Raw genomic sequence first — 19,898 nt, 5'->3', positions numbered from 1 at the left:
TATTATTACATGTGATGATTAGCTGATGTATACATCTGTGTCCTATTTGGAAGGCTCTCAAGGATGCATAGTGCACAGGATTTCATGTAGTGCAGTGATTTGAGTTTTGATGGCACAAATCAGTCAACTCGAATATGTAAAAACTTAAAAGGACCAAGATACACTTGCAGGTATCATTTATGTGAACAGAGATAAGTATGTTGGAATCTGACAGTATTTTCCTTTGTAGGATTTGGAAACAGCACTATTGGTTTATGCGCGTCCTTGTAATTTCCTGCTAAATTACTTTCATTCCTCTAAAGCAAGCAACTCCAAAAATTCACTTGGACAGCGGGCAGCACTTCTGTGCTTTCTTCTTTGCTATTTAAATGGGACAACACAAATGTCTGATGCAAAATCTGCAGGGAACAGTCTTCCACAGGCAACATCTGGCCACTTGGCTTGGTCTTTCAAGTATTTGGCAGCTTCTAATCAGCTCAGAGTCAGTCACCTGAGTGCAACACCAAAGCTAATGATTCTGAACATGCATTCAGGTCTATGAATTTCCTTTGATATGATACTTTTTAATTTTTATCTGTGTCAACGCAGGATAGGCAGAAATTCTTCAAAAGACTTCTAGGTAATAGTAGTGGTATGGGTTTTCTCAAGCAAAAGGATTATTTACTGACAACAGCCAGATGTTAATTATCTGCCTAAACCATTTAATTTGCCCTTAGGTCATTTATTTCCCCAATTACATCCCTATTGCACACAGAAACAAAATAATTATGTAAAGTAAAAATCCACCATTTTTCATTTGTTATCAGTTATTCTGATCTTCAGCCATCAATATGTGCTTGAAGAAATTGCTGACTGAGACAAACAGTGAAGGAAAAAAGCTACATGGATCAGCAAATGTGTTTTTAAAGCATCTCACATTCACTCAAAGATCTGAGAATGAGGCGCCTATGGGATTTTTTGGCTGTGGGTCACAGACAGAAAAAAAAAAAAAAAAAAGAGGAAAAGTTTTCCCTTAGAGATTTCAAATAGATGACATGAGAGATTCAAGACCAGCAGAATTTGGTCCTTAGCCATCATTAAAAACAGGCTGAGCAACATTCACTGACCAGTCGCAGCCCCAGGAAGGATGCTCAGACCCTGCATAGGAACACTCATTCAGCTGCAAACATGCTTTTCTCATGTAGCTGTCAGCCCCTGCCCAAGCCTCTGGTAGAGTGACACCAGATCGAAATTGCTGACGGTGGCCATACTGATCTGCTCCAGACACCAGGTGATGTGCTTCCTTCAAGGGTGCCTTGGACCAGCTTGCAATCTGCTATGTGGGGACTGGAGGGCACCATAAGAATGGTCCTGCAATTCCTCCTGCCTTCGACAGGAGTACTTGTGCAGGACTGTCTGTTACCAGAAGGACAGGAGTACTCAGAGCACAGAGTGCTACATTTAGTGCTCCCTCCTTGTCCCTTTCTTCCTTACGAAACATGATTACCAGCTCCAGTTCTCTTCTATCCAGACCTGTAATGACAGGGTTGTATTCTAATATCTGCTATGAAACAGGAATGTCCATAAAAGCTGGGTCTAGTAAGTATGCTCTAAAGGTACACACATTTGAACTCTAGACAAACTGAAATGAGCCACTGTGTCCATCAAGCAGCAGAACAGCATTGGAAATGACTAATTTCATTAATTCATTTCCAACCATATGGAGACGGTGCTTACCAAAGCACTAGAGAAAATCCAGTGGAATTCCGCATCTAAAACACATTATTTGGAAAATTCTCCAATATGGACTCAACCTGAACAATTCATTCCAGCAGAATCTGGACAGCAAGTTACGAGGCAAACTCTTTTTTTCATACTCTGTACTCACAGGCAACTGTGTAGATTTTTCTAACATGCTGGACATTTGGATGTATGGCCTTTTAAAGCACAATTTTTAAGTCTGGAGTGCTGGAGGTAGTCTTAACCAAACTATACTGAATTAACAGAACCACTGTCTGATCTCCAAATTTTGCATGTGAGATGTATGAGAAGGAACTGAATCATCAAGGTATCCTCCTAGTCTTCAGTAATAGGATGAAGAAATTGTTTATAATTTTAACTGGCAAGAAACAGCAACTTGGTTTAGAGATAAAAAGGGCAGATGGGAGTACTAATTTACTCTCAAACAGCATGAGCTTCAGAAAATACATAGATGTGGGAGTGACTTCATCTAGCCCAGTATACTGTCTCCAGCAAGTGGCCGAAATAGATGCCTGGGAAGAACACAAAACAGGGCAAGCATCTGCAACCTTCCTCAAAATACTCTTTGAGCTCCCACTCATTCGTGACTCATGGAAGTACTGAATGGTTTTTGTTTATCTTTCCTGAACACAGGTAAATCCTAACATCCTGCGGCAAAGAGTCCCACAGTTTAACTAAGTTTCTGAATAAGCAGCTGTTTTTAAGTTTATGCTTAGTCCTTCCAGATTCTGAACTGGATTAGCATCACTTACATTCATCTGTATGTATCTGTAATGTTTACAAGCTCATGACTACAACATTGTATATCCAGGCACAGATTTACTGAGAAGATGTCATTAACACAGCCTGGAGTGGGGTACTCTCTCCAGACATGACAGAGCAGTGGCCAGTGACCACCAAGACACCTGTCCAAACTGCAAGTGCATCCACCTTTTACAGTTGACTTCAGTGTACAAGACCTCCAAGATTAATTTCTTAGAGATATGCAATGGCTAATTCATGCTGGATGCTGAATTACAGAATGTTGCAGAAACCACTCTGGACCTGCAAGTGTATCCTGGAATGAATGGAAAACCAAACAAGTAATGTCTGCCGTTTGTACTACAAAGCAAAGTGCCACTGTAGCATTGAACATAGCCACTTAGCAATGCTATTTCAACTGGAAGGACAGTTTGCATAATTTCTTCATACTGTATCTCAGAGATAACATTCAGTTCTACTTTTATTTCTATACATGCTATGGTAATCAGAAGTGTGTTAAAATGCATTTAATAAATGTGTTTAATTAACATTAATAAATCATACCTTTCAACGCCATTTAACTTCCATTTGTGTTTTCTTGACATCAGGAGCCCACCACCCCATGCTCCCTAGAAGGCAAAATACATTATCTTAATGAGAAGAGAACTCTGCATTTCTCTGTGATGACATCTGTGCATTCACATCAGTCTGAGGCCCTTTCTTCTTGTCGACGTGGCATGTTCAAAAATGACCAGGCAGATGGGGCCTGAGGCATTAGCTGTACTAACAATTTTCTTCCAGCACCTTGGAAACAGTGCTTTATAGTCCATCATCTGAGCATCCACCTTCCTTATCATCTGGTCACCCCTCCCTCGCCACCTCCTCTGACACTGACACATTGGGCTGCCCCACGCTGTAATTAATGACTTGCAGAGCTGCTCATGGATAAGCTGTCTTTTCTTTTTCAGTGACTAAGTGATGATAACAAACCAAACTGGGATCTCAGCTGCTCTGGTGAGTTTTCATCACATTCCAGATCACAACTGCTTGCCCCCTAGTCATTTGCTTTTGCTCACAGAGATCTGGGACAAGCAAGTGTTTCATCTGACTGAGATATAGTTTAAGGTACATACAAATTCTTTCTTTGAACTGGAGTGATTTTGGCTGACACAGTAATCCAAAAGCAAGATACCCAGCCCTACGGAAATTTAATTACTAAGGCTTTTTGCAGAAAGGATTTGCAAAAATGACATAAAAGTGATTCTAGGGATGAAAGATGACCCTTCAGAAAGATTTATTGACAAGAGCCCAGATAAAGCAAAGTAGCCAATCTGATAAAATTCTCTAGCATTTGCATTAATCTGTTCAGCAATTTGGGGTACTTTATTCCAGACAAACATAGCCTTTTCCTTATGTATTTATATTGCAGGTGTTGCAGAAGCTGAGCCAATGCTCAGTATGGTTCTTGGGTATTTCTTCTACTAATGGCATTTAGAGATAAAGCTGAAGGCCAAGAGCACTCAAACCAGGTCATCTTAAGTGTCCTGTTGCTAAAAGTACCATACAGTCACAGCTCCTAAGAAGTCCCCATGAGCTGAGCCTTTCCAAGGAATGCTAAGTCAGTGCTTGGATGTTAGACTTAATTACAGGAACAAAATACAATGACTTTTATAGTAGATGGCACTGCCCAAAATGAATAAACGAATGCTAATACACCTTGTAATCAAACCCCTCACATAAGATGATACTTACATCCACGTGCATCCAGATTTTGTACTTCTTACAAATGTCTGCAATAGCTATGAGAGGATCAAATGCCCCATACACTGTTGTCCCAGCCGTCGCACTCACCAGAAAAGGAACGAATCCCTGCAAGAAAGCACAGAGGTATTGGGCAGGGTCAGGGTGCTGCACCCTCCTCAGCCTGCAGCAGCCCCCACTCCTCTGGTGCTGCCTCCACAGTGAGCCCACAAGTGTCTCCTAGAGAACACCCCTGCTACATTCCACTGGTTTTCTCTTAAGTTTAGATGCTAGTGATAACATAGTTTCTACCTTAAGGTGGCAGCAAACTTCCAAACCAGCATCCTCCATTTATTAGGATGCACAAGACAGGTAAGGGCTCAGAAGAACAATTCTGCTCCATGCCACCTGCCTGCAACGAAAAGTTCTGCTCTGCATGATATTGTGTAAAACAAACCTCTCCCAGGCATCACAGGGCAAGAAATATTTCAGGTGGTCTGTGCCCTAGCCTGTAATATACTTATCCCAGTGAGTGCCTGAACGTGTGGTAGCCCAGTCCTGTCAGTGGGAGCATCCTGTCTGGGGGTGCCTCCTGGGGACAGTGCAGAGGGGAGGAGTGGGCCTCACCTCTACCCTCAGCCCTCATGCAGAGCGAGGAGACAGGGACCACCTCTTGGATCCCCTCTGCTAAACGCTGTGCCTCACAGAGGAGCACTCACTGTCCACCACATGCCATCACTTACACCAGTGCTTCATTTTAAACTAATCTGTAGCTCTGTTGACTCAAAAAGGTCTGAACTTCCCTCTGCAAAGTGAAATACCTGGTCAGTAGGTTTGGATTGTACTCTATTGTCACGATGCCTTTCATTTTTATCTACTATATTGCTTTTCTTAGACAAAGTAAGCTTTTAATGAATATTTGTGTTATTAATGAGCTTCGAATGCTGTTTCTAATGATTATTCACACAAGTGTTGTTTAAGGCACACAGCTAAGTTCATTGTACACTTTACTCTGTTGTTTTAATTCTAGCTTCTATTAATGAATACATACAAAAGCAGTGCATTTTTAGAGATGTGTGGATTGTAGCTCATCTTCCATTATTTTGATGACTATGAGGAATACTTTCAAATCACTGAAATATATATAAATTACTCAAATGATTACTCTGTTTTTGCCAATGATGAACTGCATCAGAGGTTGATAATATGTAAAAAAAAAAAAAAAAAAAAAAGAGGATGTTATCCAGAGGAGCACATTAAAAAAAACCAAATATATCGTGGAAGTTATAAAGTAGCTCTAAACCTATTTTCTCAGCAACTCTTGCCTCACTAATTTCCAGGCTACATTTCTGAGAAATAAATCCAAAGTTAATGGGCAAGTCTATGTTGTTTCACCAAGGAAAGCAAAACAACTAGGTGTATCATTCTTGGAGGATTTTTTTTTTCTTTTTTGGAAGCAGAAAAGCTAGTAAACTTACTTTTTGTTTGGCTTCAAGAATTCTTCTTTCAAGGTCTGATGGGATCATTTTCCCTCTGGAGCAAAAGACAGTTATATTAGAAATTCGATCGTGAAAACAGCTCTTGCTGTTACTTCTTCACTTAATAGGAAACCCAAGTAAGGAACAAAGTGAATCTTTTGCCCAAGGCTTATGCAGCATTGAAGGGCACAGAAAGATTCTGACCATTAAGTCTGCTTCTACCCTAATTACTTTGTCAACCAGTTTACATCAATATGGTGATGTTAACTGAGAGAAGTAATCTTGTGGCCATCCTCACTAGGGACTGATGTTGCTCCATGGAGCCTCCTGGTCCTGTTTGACGTTATAACCCTGGAACATGCTCCACGCTCCCCAAAAGAGGCTCAGCCCAGGGTCCCAAGAAGCTCTCACTGGGTGCCAAACCCCACGGTCCCCTTTCAGCAGGGACAAAAAATGCCAACTGAGCTGCATGGCCTGGAGCAGCGTGACTCAGCTCTGGTGTAAGCAGTTGTTTCCATGTTTCCATCCGAGGGATGAACTCGTTTCAGGGCAACTATTTCACAGCTTGGTGCATTACATTTTCCCATCTGCTTGGAGCAGGATAGGAGAAGCTACCAGTCTGGATACATTAAATGCACTATCAGGCCGTTTGTATTGACTGTATTCTGTATTTGCAACACATTTGGTATCAACCATCCATTTGAGATTCAGACTCAGCAGTATAAGGCTTGAAGGCTAATTTATGAAATCCTGTAAATGGATTAGGCAAAAGGCAGAACAGTGTTAATACTGAACACTGAGGTTAGCTTTAGCCACAAGAAAGACTAGCTAAGAAGAGAGTATGCATAACCACAATACAAACACGACAGTTCCCCTCACTACAGGAATAAACTCTTCACTGGATGTAAGTGTTGTCCATTTAGACTTCTATGTGCATATGTGCTTTGAAGGACTTTTTCACTTTTTAGTATAGTTGGACACATTTTTTTTCCATCACTAAGGTGTGGGGGACTACGGTGGGTCCGTGGATTCCCTGACGGAGGGCATGGGAACAGAAATTAGCCTTGAAGATATGAAGGCCTACCCATTAGAAAGATGGGAGTAAAGGAGTAGCCAGAGATGTTACGGATGTACCCATGAGAGAGAAGGGAGTAGAAGAGTAACACTGATGATAGCAAAAATAGCCAATGAGATGTTACTGCTGTAACTTGTAACCAATAGTGAAGAGACACATGAATTGGTAAAACTGTATAAAAATGCACTTAGGGCAATAAATGGCATCTACTACTTTCATCCTGGAAGAACTCGGTCTATGTCATTTGTCCGTCTCAACTACGACACTAAGGCACTGTTTCCTGTTGCTATATTAAAAAAACCCTTTAGTAAAGCTCAAAATAGCAGTTTTAGAGAAGCAATTAAAACCATCAGTTTTGGTTTTACTTCTACATAAAAAAAACCCTCAAGTGTTTTCATGACATTTGCATGGATGTAAATTAAAAAAAAATACTGTTTTCTTGTAATAAGATACTGCTAGGTTTTATAAGTTTTCATCCTTGCACAGCTCACAAGAAGTCACTAATTGTTTCAGTAGGAATGGGTTTGCACCGTTGAGTTTTTTGCAAAATCTATCTAAAAATTAGCCCTGATTTTTCTCACAGAAGTTCAAGGTCTGAAGGGTATTCAGGTCATTGTGAATTCCTCCCAGATACATGACATGTTCAGAGAAAAGTGGTAGTTGTATTATCTTCAAAAACTGTTTCTGGAGTCATTAGAGTAATAAAGAAAAAAACCCACAAACATGCCAAAGGAAGGCAATGATTTCCTTCTCCAAAGACAGTTCAGATGTTGGCCTTTAATGGTTTGTAATTTATTGAGCTTGTGCATACAAACACAGACAGAGCTGGGCAGAACCCTTCGTTGCCAAATATTTTTTACCAAAACAAGTGATTATCCAGCTCCTGGTCACATGGAGTATGGCAGACAGAATAAGCATTGGTGTCAAAGTCTTCTTGTATTACCCACATCTGCACAGTCTTCACTGTTGCCACACCATACTAAAGTGTTTTGACTCCAAACCTGCAGGGTGTCTGCATGGTAGAATAAGAGGCAATGGAAGTATGTGGTTGTCCAGTCTGGGGTATGAGCAAGAACTTGATTTTCTGCATGTTCTCCTGGCTTGGAATTCACCACACATTTACATAGTCCCATGATACAGCAAAATGAGGCAAACTTGGCAGATGTGGGTCAGGATGATGAAGAGAAGAGCCACCAACAAGCATGCTTGGTTATGCTGGAAACATCAAAAGGATCTCATGGTGCTCCTTCACTCTCCCACAGGTCCACACCTTCACAGAGTGCCCTCTCCACTGCACAAGCTCACATCCTGTGCAAACAGCCTGCTTTGTCTTGGTGACATCCACTGGGATTCGGTATGACCCACAGTAATCCCACTGTTTAGTTCAGGGTGGGCAGGGTAAGCATTATGGTCTTCACAGAAAATCATCATGCTGAATTTGCACAAGAAGAAAAGGAAGACACGACTTCATTGATCCGTGTCTTTGTTTAGTGATTAGGAACAATCAGAGATTTACTTTGATGTGTGTTGGTTCTGTTGATGTTGTCATTAACTCTTCTTCAAGGTGTGCTCGGTCTTTTGTTAATAAAGAGACAATAAGCCCGTAAGTCAATATGCAGGCACTGTGATTAGCACTGTAATTAGTTGATATTGTTCTTTTAATGCAAGAGCAGAGTAAAACCTTCCATTTATGCTAGAGCCATAAATAATTCAATACCTTATATGACCGATATTTAGGACTCATAGTAAGAGCATATTCTATTGAAAAGATTCTCAGTAGAATTGATAAGGACTGTTTTATTCATTTTTGTCCTACAGAAAGCATGTTTTCCATAAAACTGAAAATCTTCATCAGAACATGTTGATTTTGTTAATATTCCTTTATTTCCTCAAAATGGGTTTTCATAGAGAATCAAAAACTTTTAGTCAGATGAGTTAAACAAGAAGCTATCTACCACTGGTTTTGTATTGCTGATGGGACCCGTAGGCTGGGTGCCTGCCGTGCTACTCCCATTGCGGGGGTGTCCCCCTCAAGGGCACCGGTGGAAATGCAGTCCAGCTGAGAAGGATGGTGAGAGCATGAAGTAACAGAATTACATTAGCAAATGCACCTCGATATTTTACTGCTTTAAAAGGCTCACTTCAGTTCATTTTAATGGATCAAAATCTGAGTGTCAAAATGCTCTATTTTGACCAAAACAAGGTTCTTCCTCATTTCTCAGCAGAACATGTAAGGAATGATAGTTAGTTGAACATTTTGTTTCACTTCAGGATAAAGTAAAAGAAATATCCGAAATCCCTGAGGATGGGAACTTTAAGATTTTTTCTGAGCTCCAAAAACTGACTTGTAAAGAAGCTACTGACAGAGCCAGTTCCTCAAGTGGGATAAATCACTGTAAGGCTGCTACAGATAATAGTTCTTTGATGAATTATCCTGTTAACTGCATCCTGTATGCTCTCTCTGAGCTGAGCACTTGATGATCTTCTTCTATGTATTGACAAAAAGAGCTGTATTTGGCATCTTTACTTACCTTTCATCACATCTAATCAGAATCACACTATCTGTACCAATACCCAAGGCTGCAGCTCCTTTCTTCACGGAAAAGTGACTCTGAAAAAATACATTTATTATTATTTAGTACTTTTATAATTATTTCTTATCCAATTTAATATAAAACACGACATTCTTGCAGGCCCTTCGGCACATAATCCCACACAGGTATTAATTCTATTCATAGACTTTTTGGAAACCAGTCACTGTCATTTGAGGCTTCATATCAGGTCACTACAGTCAATTTAGTGAAACAGCAATCACTCTCATCTGGAATGTTAAATACACAACTGTGGCTGATGATGGACCTAAATTCTGTATTTGACGCATACCTGCAGCTTCTATTGCTTGTACAGATTCAGCTATGAACTTGATTTACTGAAACAAAAAATTATCCCCTAGAGAATTCATTTAGTTCTTAGCATACAGAGCGATGTGCTTCTGCTATATAACTTCTGGCCAAATAACATACTGAGACAAATAAAGATAGGAAGCCTAATTGTGATCTCATGCCAGTGAAAGCCAGTAATAACTCCCATTAATAAACAGAGCTACTGCAGTTTAAAATCAGAACTGTGCTATTAGTAAGACTATTAGTTAATATGTATATACACAAGAAAAAGTGGAAGTTATATACTGGTGTGCAAGTCAGTCTAATTTTCCCTATCTCATATGACTTAATTCCTTAGTCAGTATTGGTTTATAATTCTAATTTAAATTGCAGTGATTATGATAATGCAATAGTTTTATATCAAATTACACCACCAAGAATCTGATTTTTATTAACTCAAAGACAGCTGTAACAATATTGTCCAAAGTAATTTTAACTACAGACAACTAAACTAAAAAAACCTGCAAATTCTTTGCATATACTACAGTACCATTAGCTTGGGATGTAACACTATAAAAGGAGATAAAAATCTAACAGGGCTTTTGAGGTGTCTGACGTGTTAAAGAAGAAACAAAGACATTTAGTATGTGGGAGTAGAGAAGCAGACCACAAAGCAGAGAAGTAATCACTATTGCTTTGTCAAGTGAGTATTTGGTTTCAGCTGTAATGAGAGCAGTAGAGCTATAGGGGAAGAGATGGACGTGATGGTTACACACGTCTGCTTCACTTAAAGGCTGTGAAATCATCGGGATTTCAATGCATACTTAAAGGCTTCCTGCATAATGAACACTTTGACAAATGAAAATCAATTCCGAATCAACTTTATGAAAGAGATAGGAAGAAGAGTAAAACTGCAACATGTACCTTCCGTTTAGTACCCTTTTCCTTGTTTTAAAAATCACTTGGGGGTAATTATCATTAACAGACCTGGCTACTGGTGTTACAGTAGCCTAAGAGTTTCCACTCCGAATTTCTTCTTTCATGTGCCTGTATCTCACTGTTTTGTCTGAGATACCTTAAGTTTTCATGATGCTCATAGAGTTTTTCAGTGTTCAGACATTTTTAAGAAGTTCAGACAGTTCTGAGCCCTGATTCACTGATGATACATGGACAATTTAAAAATACATCTTCAAGAGAAGAGTATTTTTCATACCAAGTTGTTTTTTTTTTTTTTTTAATGCTGTGGTTGGTATAGCTCTCCCCATGCGGCATGGCTGCAGTATACCAGTGATGTGTAATGAACAGCCGTTGACCACCCTGCCTAGACCTACAATAATTTTTAACACCCTAGTACAAAAAACCATCCTAGCCCCTGAATTAGGTACATTCTGAAATGCAAACATTTACATGTCAGACTGACTTCCATGCAAGCTGATGATCAAATGAAACACATACCCACGCGTTCAGATGAGCAACAAGGGATTAGTGCCTTCAGTGTTTTGCCGAATTAGCTAGCCTAATCAGGCTTAAGACATCATGTAGCCTCCTCCCTTTGCAGTCTGGAGGGGAGCCAGGCACCTCCCTGGAAGGATTCATCCAGCATGAGGGTTGCTCGTTTTGAGTGACATCAAGTGAGAAGATTTTTTCCCTTTCCCTATGGACCCAGCCCTGTGACACCTGCTGTCTGTGAGAGTGGAAAGTGTACAGTACCTGTGGGCATCAGTGCTCTGGAAACTGGCAGATACTTAATGCACTATATTGTCTAGCCTATTAAAACCACAGGTTAGTGATATTCTCAGATCAGATACAGAGTTTGCCCTGCTCTGTTTCTAATTGGAGTCACAAAGTGCTAGAAAGTTATTTGCACATGGAACATCAGGGGCCTTGTCAGCGTCGCACTGATATTTTTCATGGTACATAATTTATTTCACAAAACTGAATTTTGGAACATACACATTTCCATGAGCTTCATCAGCTTCACTAAAATCAGTGGACTTTTCCCAGCAGAAATGCACTGTAAATTAAGGCCCAGACTGGGACCAATCCACAAACCTCTATATGTGGAAGATCCTGAAGTGTCTTCCCAACCTTGTGGGTATCCCTCAGCCCCATGGTGCAGCAGTGTGACTTTATGAGAGCAAGGAGGAGAAGAGGCCATGAAGAGGCTCCTGGCATCAGGAGGCTTATGAAAAATTCCTAAGTTTAGGAAGATATCTTCATACTTTGCAAAAACTGAAATAAAGCTAGAATACTGCCAGCATAATGTCAGTTCATCAATTTGCTATGTGAAGCTAGGATTGAATGATATACTTAAAATAATTTATCAGTTTTTTATTCATGTATTACACAAACTGATGTGGGTAGTGTAATATATAAATACAGGTAGAGATGTATGAGTGAAGAGTCACAGATACATTTCACTGGGTTTTGAGTCAATGATATTCCATTGATGAATTTTGCTCCTCATAACATATTAGTTAAAATAGATTTACTACTCTAATTTGGTTTTCTATTAGAAAACAGAACTATCCAAAATGCCTTAAAAAAGAAAGTATGGATTGAGGCCTGTATCTAGTGGAGTCCCTCAAGGGTTGGTATTGGGACCATTACTACTCGACTTGGATGAGGGAATGGAGTGCACTGTCAGCAAGTTTGCTGATGACACTAAGCTGGGAGGAGTGGCTGACATGCCAGAAGGCTGTGCTGCCATCCAGAGACCTGGACAGGCTGGAGAGTTGGGCGGGGAATAACCTAATGAAATTTAACAAGGGAAAGTGTAGAGTATTGCATCTGGGTAGGAACAACCCCAGGTTCCAGTATAAGTTGCGGAATGACCTATTAGAGAGCAGTGTAACGGAAAGAGACCTGGGGGTCCTGGTGGACAGCAGGATGACCATGAGCCAGCACCGTGCCCTTGTGGCCTGGAAGGCCAATGGTACCTGAGGTGTATTAGAAGTGGGGTTGGTTAGTAGGTTGAGAGAGGTTCTCCTTCCCCTCTACTCTGCCCTGGTGAGACCCCATCTAGAATATTGTGTCCAGTTCTGCGGCCCTCAGTTCAAGAAGGACAGGGAACACCCGGAGAGAGTCCAGTGCAGAGCCACGAAGATGATTAAGAGAGTGGAGCATCTCCCTTATGAGGAAAGGCTGAGGGAGCTGGGGCTCTTTAGCTTGGAGAAGAGGAGACTGAGGGGTGACCTCATTAATGTTTATAAATATGTAAAGGGTGAGTGTCACGAGGATGGAGCCAGGCTCTTCTCTGTGACAACCAATGATAAGACAAGGGGCAATGGCTATAAACTGGAACACAGAAGGTTCCATTTAAATTTGAGAAGAAACTTCTTCACAGAGAGGGTGACAGAACACTGGAACAGGCTGCCCATGGGGGTTGTGGAGTCTCCTCTGGAGACATTCAAAACCCACCTGGACACACTCCTGTGTAACCTCATCTGGGTGTTCCTGCTCCGGCGGGGGGATTGGACTAGATGATCTTTCAAGGTCCCTTCCAATCCCTAAGATTCTGTGATTCTGTGATCTGAATGGTTTACTAGAGGAAGAAATTTAAGCCCACATGCTCAGAGGCATCCACTGGAATACAGCCAAGCCCAGCTGCCTCATTGAGAAGTTTCATGGCACTGTTCATACAGCATAGCAGGGGAGAAAATGAATGTGGTGCTGATAGCTCAGTTGCCTGAAGGCTTTTTACAGACTGAAGGGAATTCAGCAGTCAGGAACCAAAACAGGTTTAGGGATAAGCTGAGAAGAAATACGGAAGTCTGTGCACAGAAGGGTAAATGCAATTACAACTGCTAAACAAAATTTGAATATGAAATTGCTCAATCCGTGGATACAGTCACAAATACATGACTACTGTTAGGTTTTTGTGTCTCAGGGTAACATCAGATGAATTACTCCAACTGTCCAAGATGCTCTAAGAAAGCCAGGATGAAAGTAAAAATGGGAAATACAGTTTTAAGAGCAAAGAAAACTTTCATAATGCTTATGAATATTAAAATTTGTTTTAAAATTCCTGAGATGGTGCTGAAAATTTGATTGCCTGTTTAATATAAAGGTAAACACACAGAAATATAAAGGTCAAAGAGAAGCAAAGGCTTGCAGAAATAAGCCTGGTTAGACAGAACTACTGACAGATTCAGCTTGGCTAACGGGGAAGATCTACATTAATTGTGACCCTTTGGGAATGTCAGGGCTACAGACTGTTTGGCCCTGCAAGGACATGAGCTTGAATAGCATCTTTCATGACACAGTCATGTAGGAGTTATGCAGATCTGAAGTCTTATGGTGGAAGAACCAGGGTCTAAAAGGGAGGACAGGGGCAGACTGCCTTATGTCAGCCCTGAAGGAAAAAACAGGCTCAGAGAAGCTGGCACGGCCAGAGTTTCACCACTGTCCTGTGCTTGTCAGAGACAGGACACGCAGAAGGGAGTGGGCTGTCACTGCAGCTCTCGCCCTCCCTCTCTTCATGCAGTGCTGCACGGAAAATGGGTGCATGGAAAAGAAATGTGGTTAAAATTCAATGGTGAAGGAGAAGGCACAGAGCATTAGTCAGTACTAGTGACAAAAGTATATTACTAATAAGAAAAAAAAAAAAAAACGTTGATCTTGAGCCAGGAGAATCTTCCCTTTGTCTAAAATTTCAAACACTGATAGGAATAAGTTTGTTTTCCAGACAGCCATCTTTTCATAGTTAGCTTTGTAGAATAAAAACACATCGTGAATTTATTACAGGTGCAATAATGAGTAGGCCTTTTGGAAAAAGTATAATTAGAATAATTAAAAATGTTATGATGCTGAAAAGCATGACATTATCTTAAATGAACAGTGCTTGAAGATACAAATGCTTCTATTTTTATAGCTTGCAAAATTAATTGCTCATAATCTGGCATAGCTGAAGCTGTAAGGAAAAACCATGCTAATGCTGTGAGCCCCAAAGACCACAGCTGGTTTTTCGGATTGCAATTTCTCCCTGCTCACATAAATCCAGAGTGGCACAAGCTTTATGGAAGGAACTCATCAGGAATGAGTTCTGAAACGCCACGCAAGCCAAGCCATCCGGCAGCTGAAACCTCTCTGAGGTCTGCAGGTTTGGTCTGTGGCAGCCAGTGCTCTGCAGACATGGATCCCCAGCCTCACCCCATCAACCACACACCAGGACGGGAGGCACACACGCCTTCCTCTCCATCTCCCCTGGGCTTTAAACAATGTGGGATCCCTAGAGCTGTAGGTTGGGCTAATTCTCTCTTAATTTTAATAACTGAAAAATGTGTGTCTGATTTAGGCTTGCTGTTTGGGCTCTTTCAATAGTGGGGAAGAAAAGGTACCTCCAGAAGGCACCTCATTCTCAAGGCTTTGGCACCCATTTTAGACAAGGATGAGTTGTCTTCTGCAGATCTTGTTCTCTTTTTATTGGCTATAAAAAGTGTATAGACTAACTCAGATTAGATGTTTACACTTTAGGTGATTAAAGTTAAGTGACATGAATCCTATATTTAATGTTTCATTGTAAGCTATAGCTCCTCCTTCAGTTATCGACAAAAAGAGTATACTGTGTCCCATCATGTTTGCCATTGTTTCCTTTAACTATTGCTATTCCATTTTTAATGTTGTTAATATCAGTGGAGAAATGTTTCTGCAGAACATACTACTATTTCCATCTTTTGCATTTTTGAACCATATAGCTTCATATTGCTTTTCTAGTTCAGCAAGACTCACAACTTCTTTTTTTTTTTCCCCCAGTGCCAATAGTTTTACAGCATTATCTGTGGATAAGAAACATTGCACTGAGTTCAGAAGGATCCTGTAAAGTGTAAAAGTCATGAGGTATCGACCAGATGAAGGATTAGGTCCAAATGATGAATGTCTCCTTTGGGATAGGCTGCCCTAGAGCACTGCCTTTCTGGAAAATGTTTTTGCTTTGATTTGAATGCAGTTATGTCAATTAAGTTGCTCCTCAAATTAAGACCAACTTTTTTACTGTTTCCCTCTGCCTTCAAATACCATAAAGCAATACTTTTCTAGTTATTATGCATTAGCTAATGCAAAGAAAGAATGCCTAAATCCACAAGTTTGATTTTTAGTTCTCTTAAGTGGAAATGAAAACACTTCCTACTTATTCTGTATGCATAGGAATGTAACTTAGGGCTTCGTAATTTATGCCACCAAATGGAAAACATGATCTCCAGGCTCCTCAAATCTTTCCCTGGAAGCCCCACGACACAGGTCACCCCTTGGCCAGCTTTGTGCAGGTGCAGGTCCTGAAAACAGCTTCCTAAGCAGCCTGGATAGAGCACAATGTTACATAACACAAAGTGGTGGGACTAGTGATCAGCTTTTCATTCTGCACAGAAATCAAACTAAAATCTTCCGTAAGCTGCATGAAACAGAGGCCTGTCGAGCTGCCTGCTGTGAGACAGAAGCTACTTTTTAATTTTTGTCTTGGCGCCAAGAATCTCCGCTTCAGATTTCAGAAACTGTTCAGACAAAAACTCTGCAAAGTCACTCTTCTCCCACAGCTACAGGTGCAGTTTGCTGTATTCCCTGCAAGTAATGGGGCTTGTACACGAGGGGAAATCAGCGTGCCAGAAGCTGAAGCAGCGATTTATTGCAAACTGCCTCCCCTGATCTAACTGATGTGTGGATGCTGCGTGCACTATGGCTGTGAGGGTGCTCCCCTACCACCATAAACAAACCACCTCTCACAGATGCTCCTAGTGCTCCTTCAGAAAATGAGGTCCCTCTGACTATACATCCAGCTGCCTACAGTGCTGACACCTTGAGCTGCCATACTGCCAGTAAAGCCTCTGGAAGGAGCTGTTTTGCCCTGAGAACAGTGCAAATCGGGGGAAGCCAGAGGCAGAGACACCCCCTCTGTGTTCTCCCAGCACTCTACCTGGGTGAACTGCCAGTTTTTTCTCTGTGGTTTCTCTTCCAAAACTAAGACATGAGTTGTATTGCCATTTCCCCAGTGAGCAGCTGACAGGGTGTTCCTCCTCGTGGCGGCTGCTAGAGGAGGTGGGAATTTAGGAAAGCTCATGTGGACTACATGAGCACAGTCTTGCTGGGTAGGAGAACAGCAGAGATGAAGAAATCTCTGTGTCTTTCCAATTATGCCCAGCTTTTTTTCATTCCCTGAACTGTGGACTGAGTCCATATAGCCATGGGGTCCATGTAAAAGCTGCAAGTCTATTCAGTTATTTTTACACTATCAAATAAAAAGGCCAAGGACTGGTTTTTAACCTGAACCCAACTAGTTGTCTACAGCTAAACTTTTCCCTTTTGCACCTCTTTCCTCCTCAGAGTACAATGACTTTGTCCTTTTCTCTTGCCAGGGACAACCCCTGCTCCATGCTATTCCCAGCTACTGCTGGATGCTGTCGAGCAGGGTGTTAGTTGGCCAGGTCAAAATCATAACAGGGAATAGGTTAAAATTGAACAGGACTTGCCTTATAGACAAATGGATTAATGAAAATATTCTGAGAAGGCAGCTCTCCCTTTTAGCCACTTTCTCCACACTGAAAAGGGGATGTGCTCAGCTGATCACCCACAGCAGCCTAAAGCTGATGCACTGAGACACAGGAGGAGGCATCATCTTAGATTTTTCACTGTGTTTGAAAGAACAGACTAAAATAGGTTTTTACAACTAGCATGCATCACTTCTACCCCTCTGAGTCAAGGTCTCTTGCGTCACATGCAGTCCAGAACATCTCCCCTGAAGGACACCACTGTTCCTGCACCAGTGCAGATGAAAGAATCACTGATGATGCAGTGGTGAATACAGGGGATAGAATTAAGTCCTGAGCAAGTGCATCTTGGTGAAATTACACCTGTGTCAAGACTGAGCTAGGCAACTACAGTTTACTTCACCATCACTGGTGAAACACAAATAAACAGAAGCAGAGTAAGAGATAAGTCACGGTCTTACTGAACAGCTCAGGGAAGATCTGCTTACTGGGAACATGCACGGTTGAAACAGTCTCATAACCTATTTTAGGCACCTAATGTAGGTTGCATATGTCAGGAGGCTGATCACTGTGTACAGTCAACGCATAGAAGTAACTGAACCCCTCCCTAAGGTGATTTAGACCATCTAAATTCAGGAATATTTAGGTTCCTAAATTGGATGCTCTGAGTTTCCCTCCAGAGGTGCCTCTCTTCACTGATTGTGCGGAGAGTGACACTCTTAATTTAGCAACATGATGCACTCCTAAATTAGGAAGGGAATTACTTAGGAGCTGTGAATTACTCCTTTCTTCCTTTCTCCCCCACTGGCAGCTGAACCTATGATGGCATCAGATTGAGGCCAGATTCTGATTACAGTAATATTGACGACATTTGTGGTATAATTTCATTTGTTTGTAGTAATGGAAGCTCTAGATCAGTAGGAATTAAAACAGAGTCCAGTCTGTGATGCTGACATACTTGTCTGAAAATCACTGATATTGCAATCTCTACTTCTGTCTGAAAATTTTGAGACAAAAATCTCAATGTTTCTAAACACAGGAAGTAACTTTAAGCTTTATTTAGTATTCCATTTACAGACTGCTTATTCCATGGCCATCATCTTAGAAAAGCATCCAGTTCGTGGCAGAGAGAAACCACAATCAGGTTGGGGAGACTAAAAGGAAGTAGAAAATCACTATAACATGATAAATGAGACAAATGACATTCTCATATCTTAGTGTCTATTCAGGTTCTGCATGACATTTCCTGTCTAAAAAAGGGATTGTACTTCTGGGTCTCTGCAATCCCTGTAACAGCCTCTGTTATTTTGAGGGTTAAACCCTGATCCCATATCCTTTTGGCAATTAAGGGTTAAAGGATCCTGTCTTCATTTAGTACGGCTTCTTAACTACCCTGGAAGATGCGTCACTACATACTTCATAAAAAACCTTGATTGAGTAAGCGACAAAATTGCAATTTCAAGATCCTTTAAAAGTGTAACAGATTTCAGATAATGTTCTATGGATTTGCTAGAATATTTGATTTTGGACTGTTTGATTTGCTAAGGGAACTGCTTCTTCCCTGGCATGAAAACACAATTATTAAAGCTCATTTCATTATTTTGAGACTGACAGCACAATTTGGTTCATTGTTTAACAGTTCATCACTATGAATACAATGAAATTCTCTAATTATTAATAGGATTTGTTATTTTAAATAATCATGCTGAACCTTATTTGCAAGACTTATTAGGTCTGTAACTTCCATATGAATAATGCATCTCTAGCTGTACAGTCAACTTTGGAGAGTTGCTACTCATTTGTAGAATATCCTTCCCTCTGACTGCTTTGGAACAATTATTCTGGAGCCCACAGTTGTGTATCTCATCTCATCTTACTGCCATCCTCTGAGGGATGTCCTTCCAGACATTTCTGATCAGTTTTTAGGCTCTTCACACTCGCACAGAATGCACACATGTTCTCTGATGAATCAAAACAGGTAGCTAGGAGGATGTTGTCACCTAACATGAACAGCATCTTGCTGAGCCCCAGTCATGAAAGAGTCCTTTCTGGCCAAACCCACACAGCTGGAGAGAAATTTAGAAGGGGCCATGAATGCTGAAGAGAGCTCACAGCCCCTCCTGGCTATAACCCTTCCTTTTCCCCTTTCTCTTGCACACACATTTTCCACTATAAGCTGCAGGGCAGCTTAAATGGCCATAAACCCAAAACAACCCTCACAATATGGACAGAAATATGACTCCTGGATAGTTATTCAAAGAGCCAAAGATTCCATGTTTCTCCCATCGGGACCACTCTGATTTCTCCAGGGCGCACCTCCCCTCACCTCTTGCTGTGCCAGATCCTGTTGGTGCCCGTGATGAGCCCCCGTGTGCTGAAGCTTTTGCTCACAAATAGAAACTCACGGCAAAGCCCAGCTCCCCATTGTACACGGCAGCTGCTCTGCTGTACACACACAAAGCATCTCCATGCTACTGTCTTCATGTATGTTATCACCCTCATTAAGTAACAGCAGGAGTGGGTTCAGCTAGGAAAAATTTGACTCACAGTGACTTTCTGTTCTCCCAGTGACCCAAACAAAAGACATTTTGGCAGAAAGTGCGGAAGCCTGATGATAAGCTCTCATTGTTTGATGTGGTCCTTACCATTTGTACAGCCACAAGTGAGCGCAAAAAAATGGCAGTGGTTTGTAGAACCTGCTCTCCCTGGCTTTCAGCCACAGATGACTGCACAGCTCATCCCTCTGTATATCAAAAGCCGGCCC

At 41.2% G+C, this 19,898-nt stretch overlaps 1 protein-coding gene across 1 annotated transcript in view; it reads right to left on the bottom strand.

Annotated features, from left to right (window-relative positions):
- Positions 1 to 19,898, bottom strand: part of GAD2 (glutamate decarboxylase 2) — a gene marked incomplete at both ends in the record, with an annotated part of 38,894 nt that overhangs the window by 6,971 nt on the left and 12,025 nt on the right. Inside the window, 4 exons of the mRNA XM_082045579.1 lie at positions 3,046 to 3,110; positions 4,234 to 4,350; positions 5,700 to 5,754; positions 9,306 to 9,385. Coding sequence (XP_081901705.1) covers positions 3,046 to 3,110; positions 4,234 to 4,350; positions 5,700 to 5,754; positions 9,306 to 9,385 — 317 coding nt within the window. The remainder of the gene's footprint in view (positions 1 to 3,045; positions 3,111 to 4,233; positions 4,351 to 5,699; positions 5,755 to 9,305; positions 9,386 to 19,898) is intronic.

The sequence above is a fragment of the Streptopelia decaocto genome (assembly GCF_964273445.1).
Source record: "Streptopelia decaocto genome assembly, chromosome: 2".
Classification (NCBI taxonomy): domain Eukaryota; kingdom Metazoa; phylum Chordata; class Aves; order Columbiformes; family Columbidae; genus Streptopelia; species Streptopelia decaocto.
Note: the sequence above shows the minus strand (reverse complement) of the source record. Positions and strands in the feature narration are given on the sequence as shown.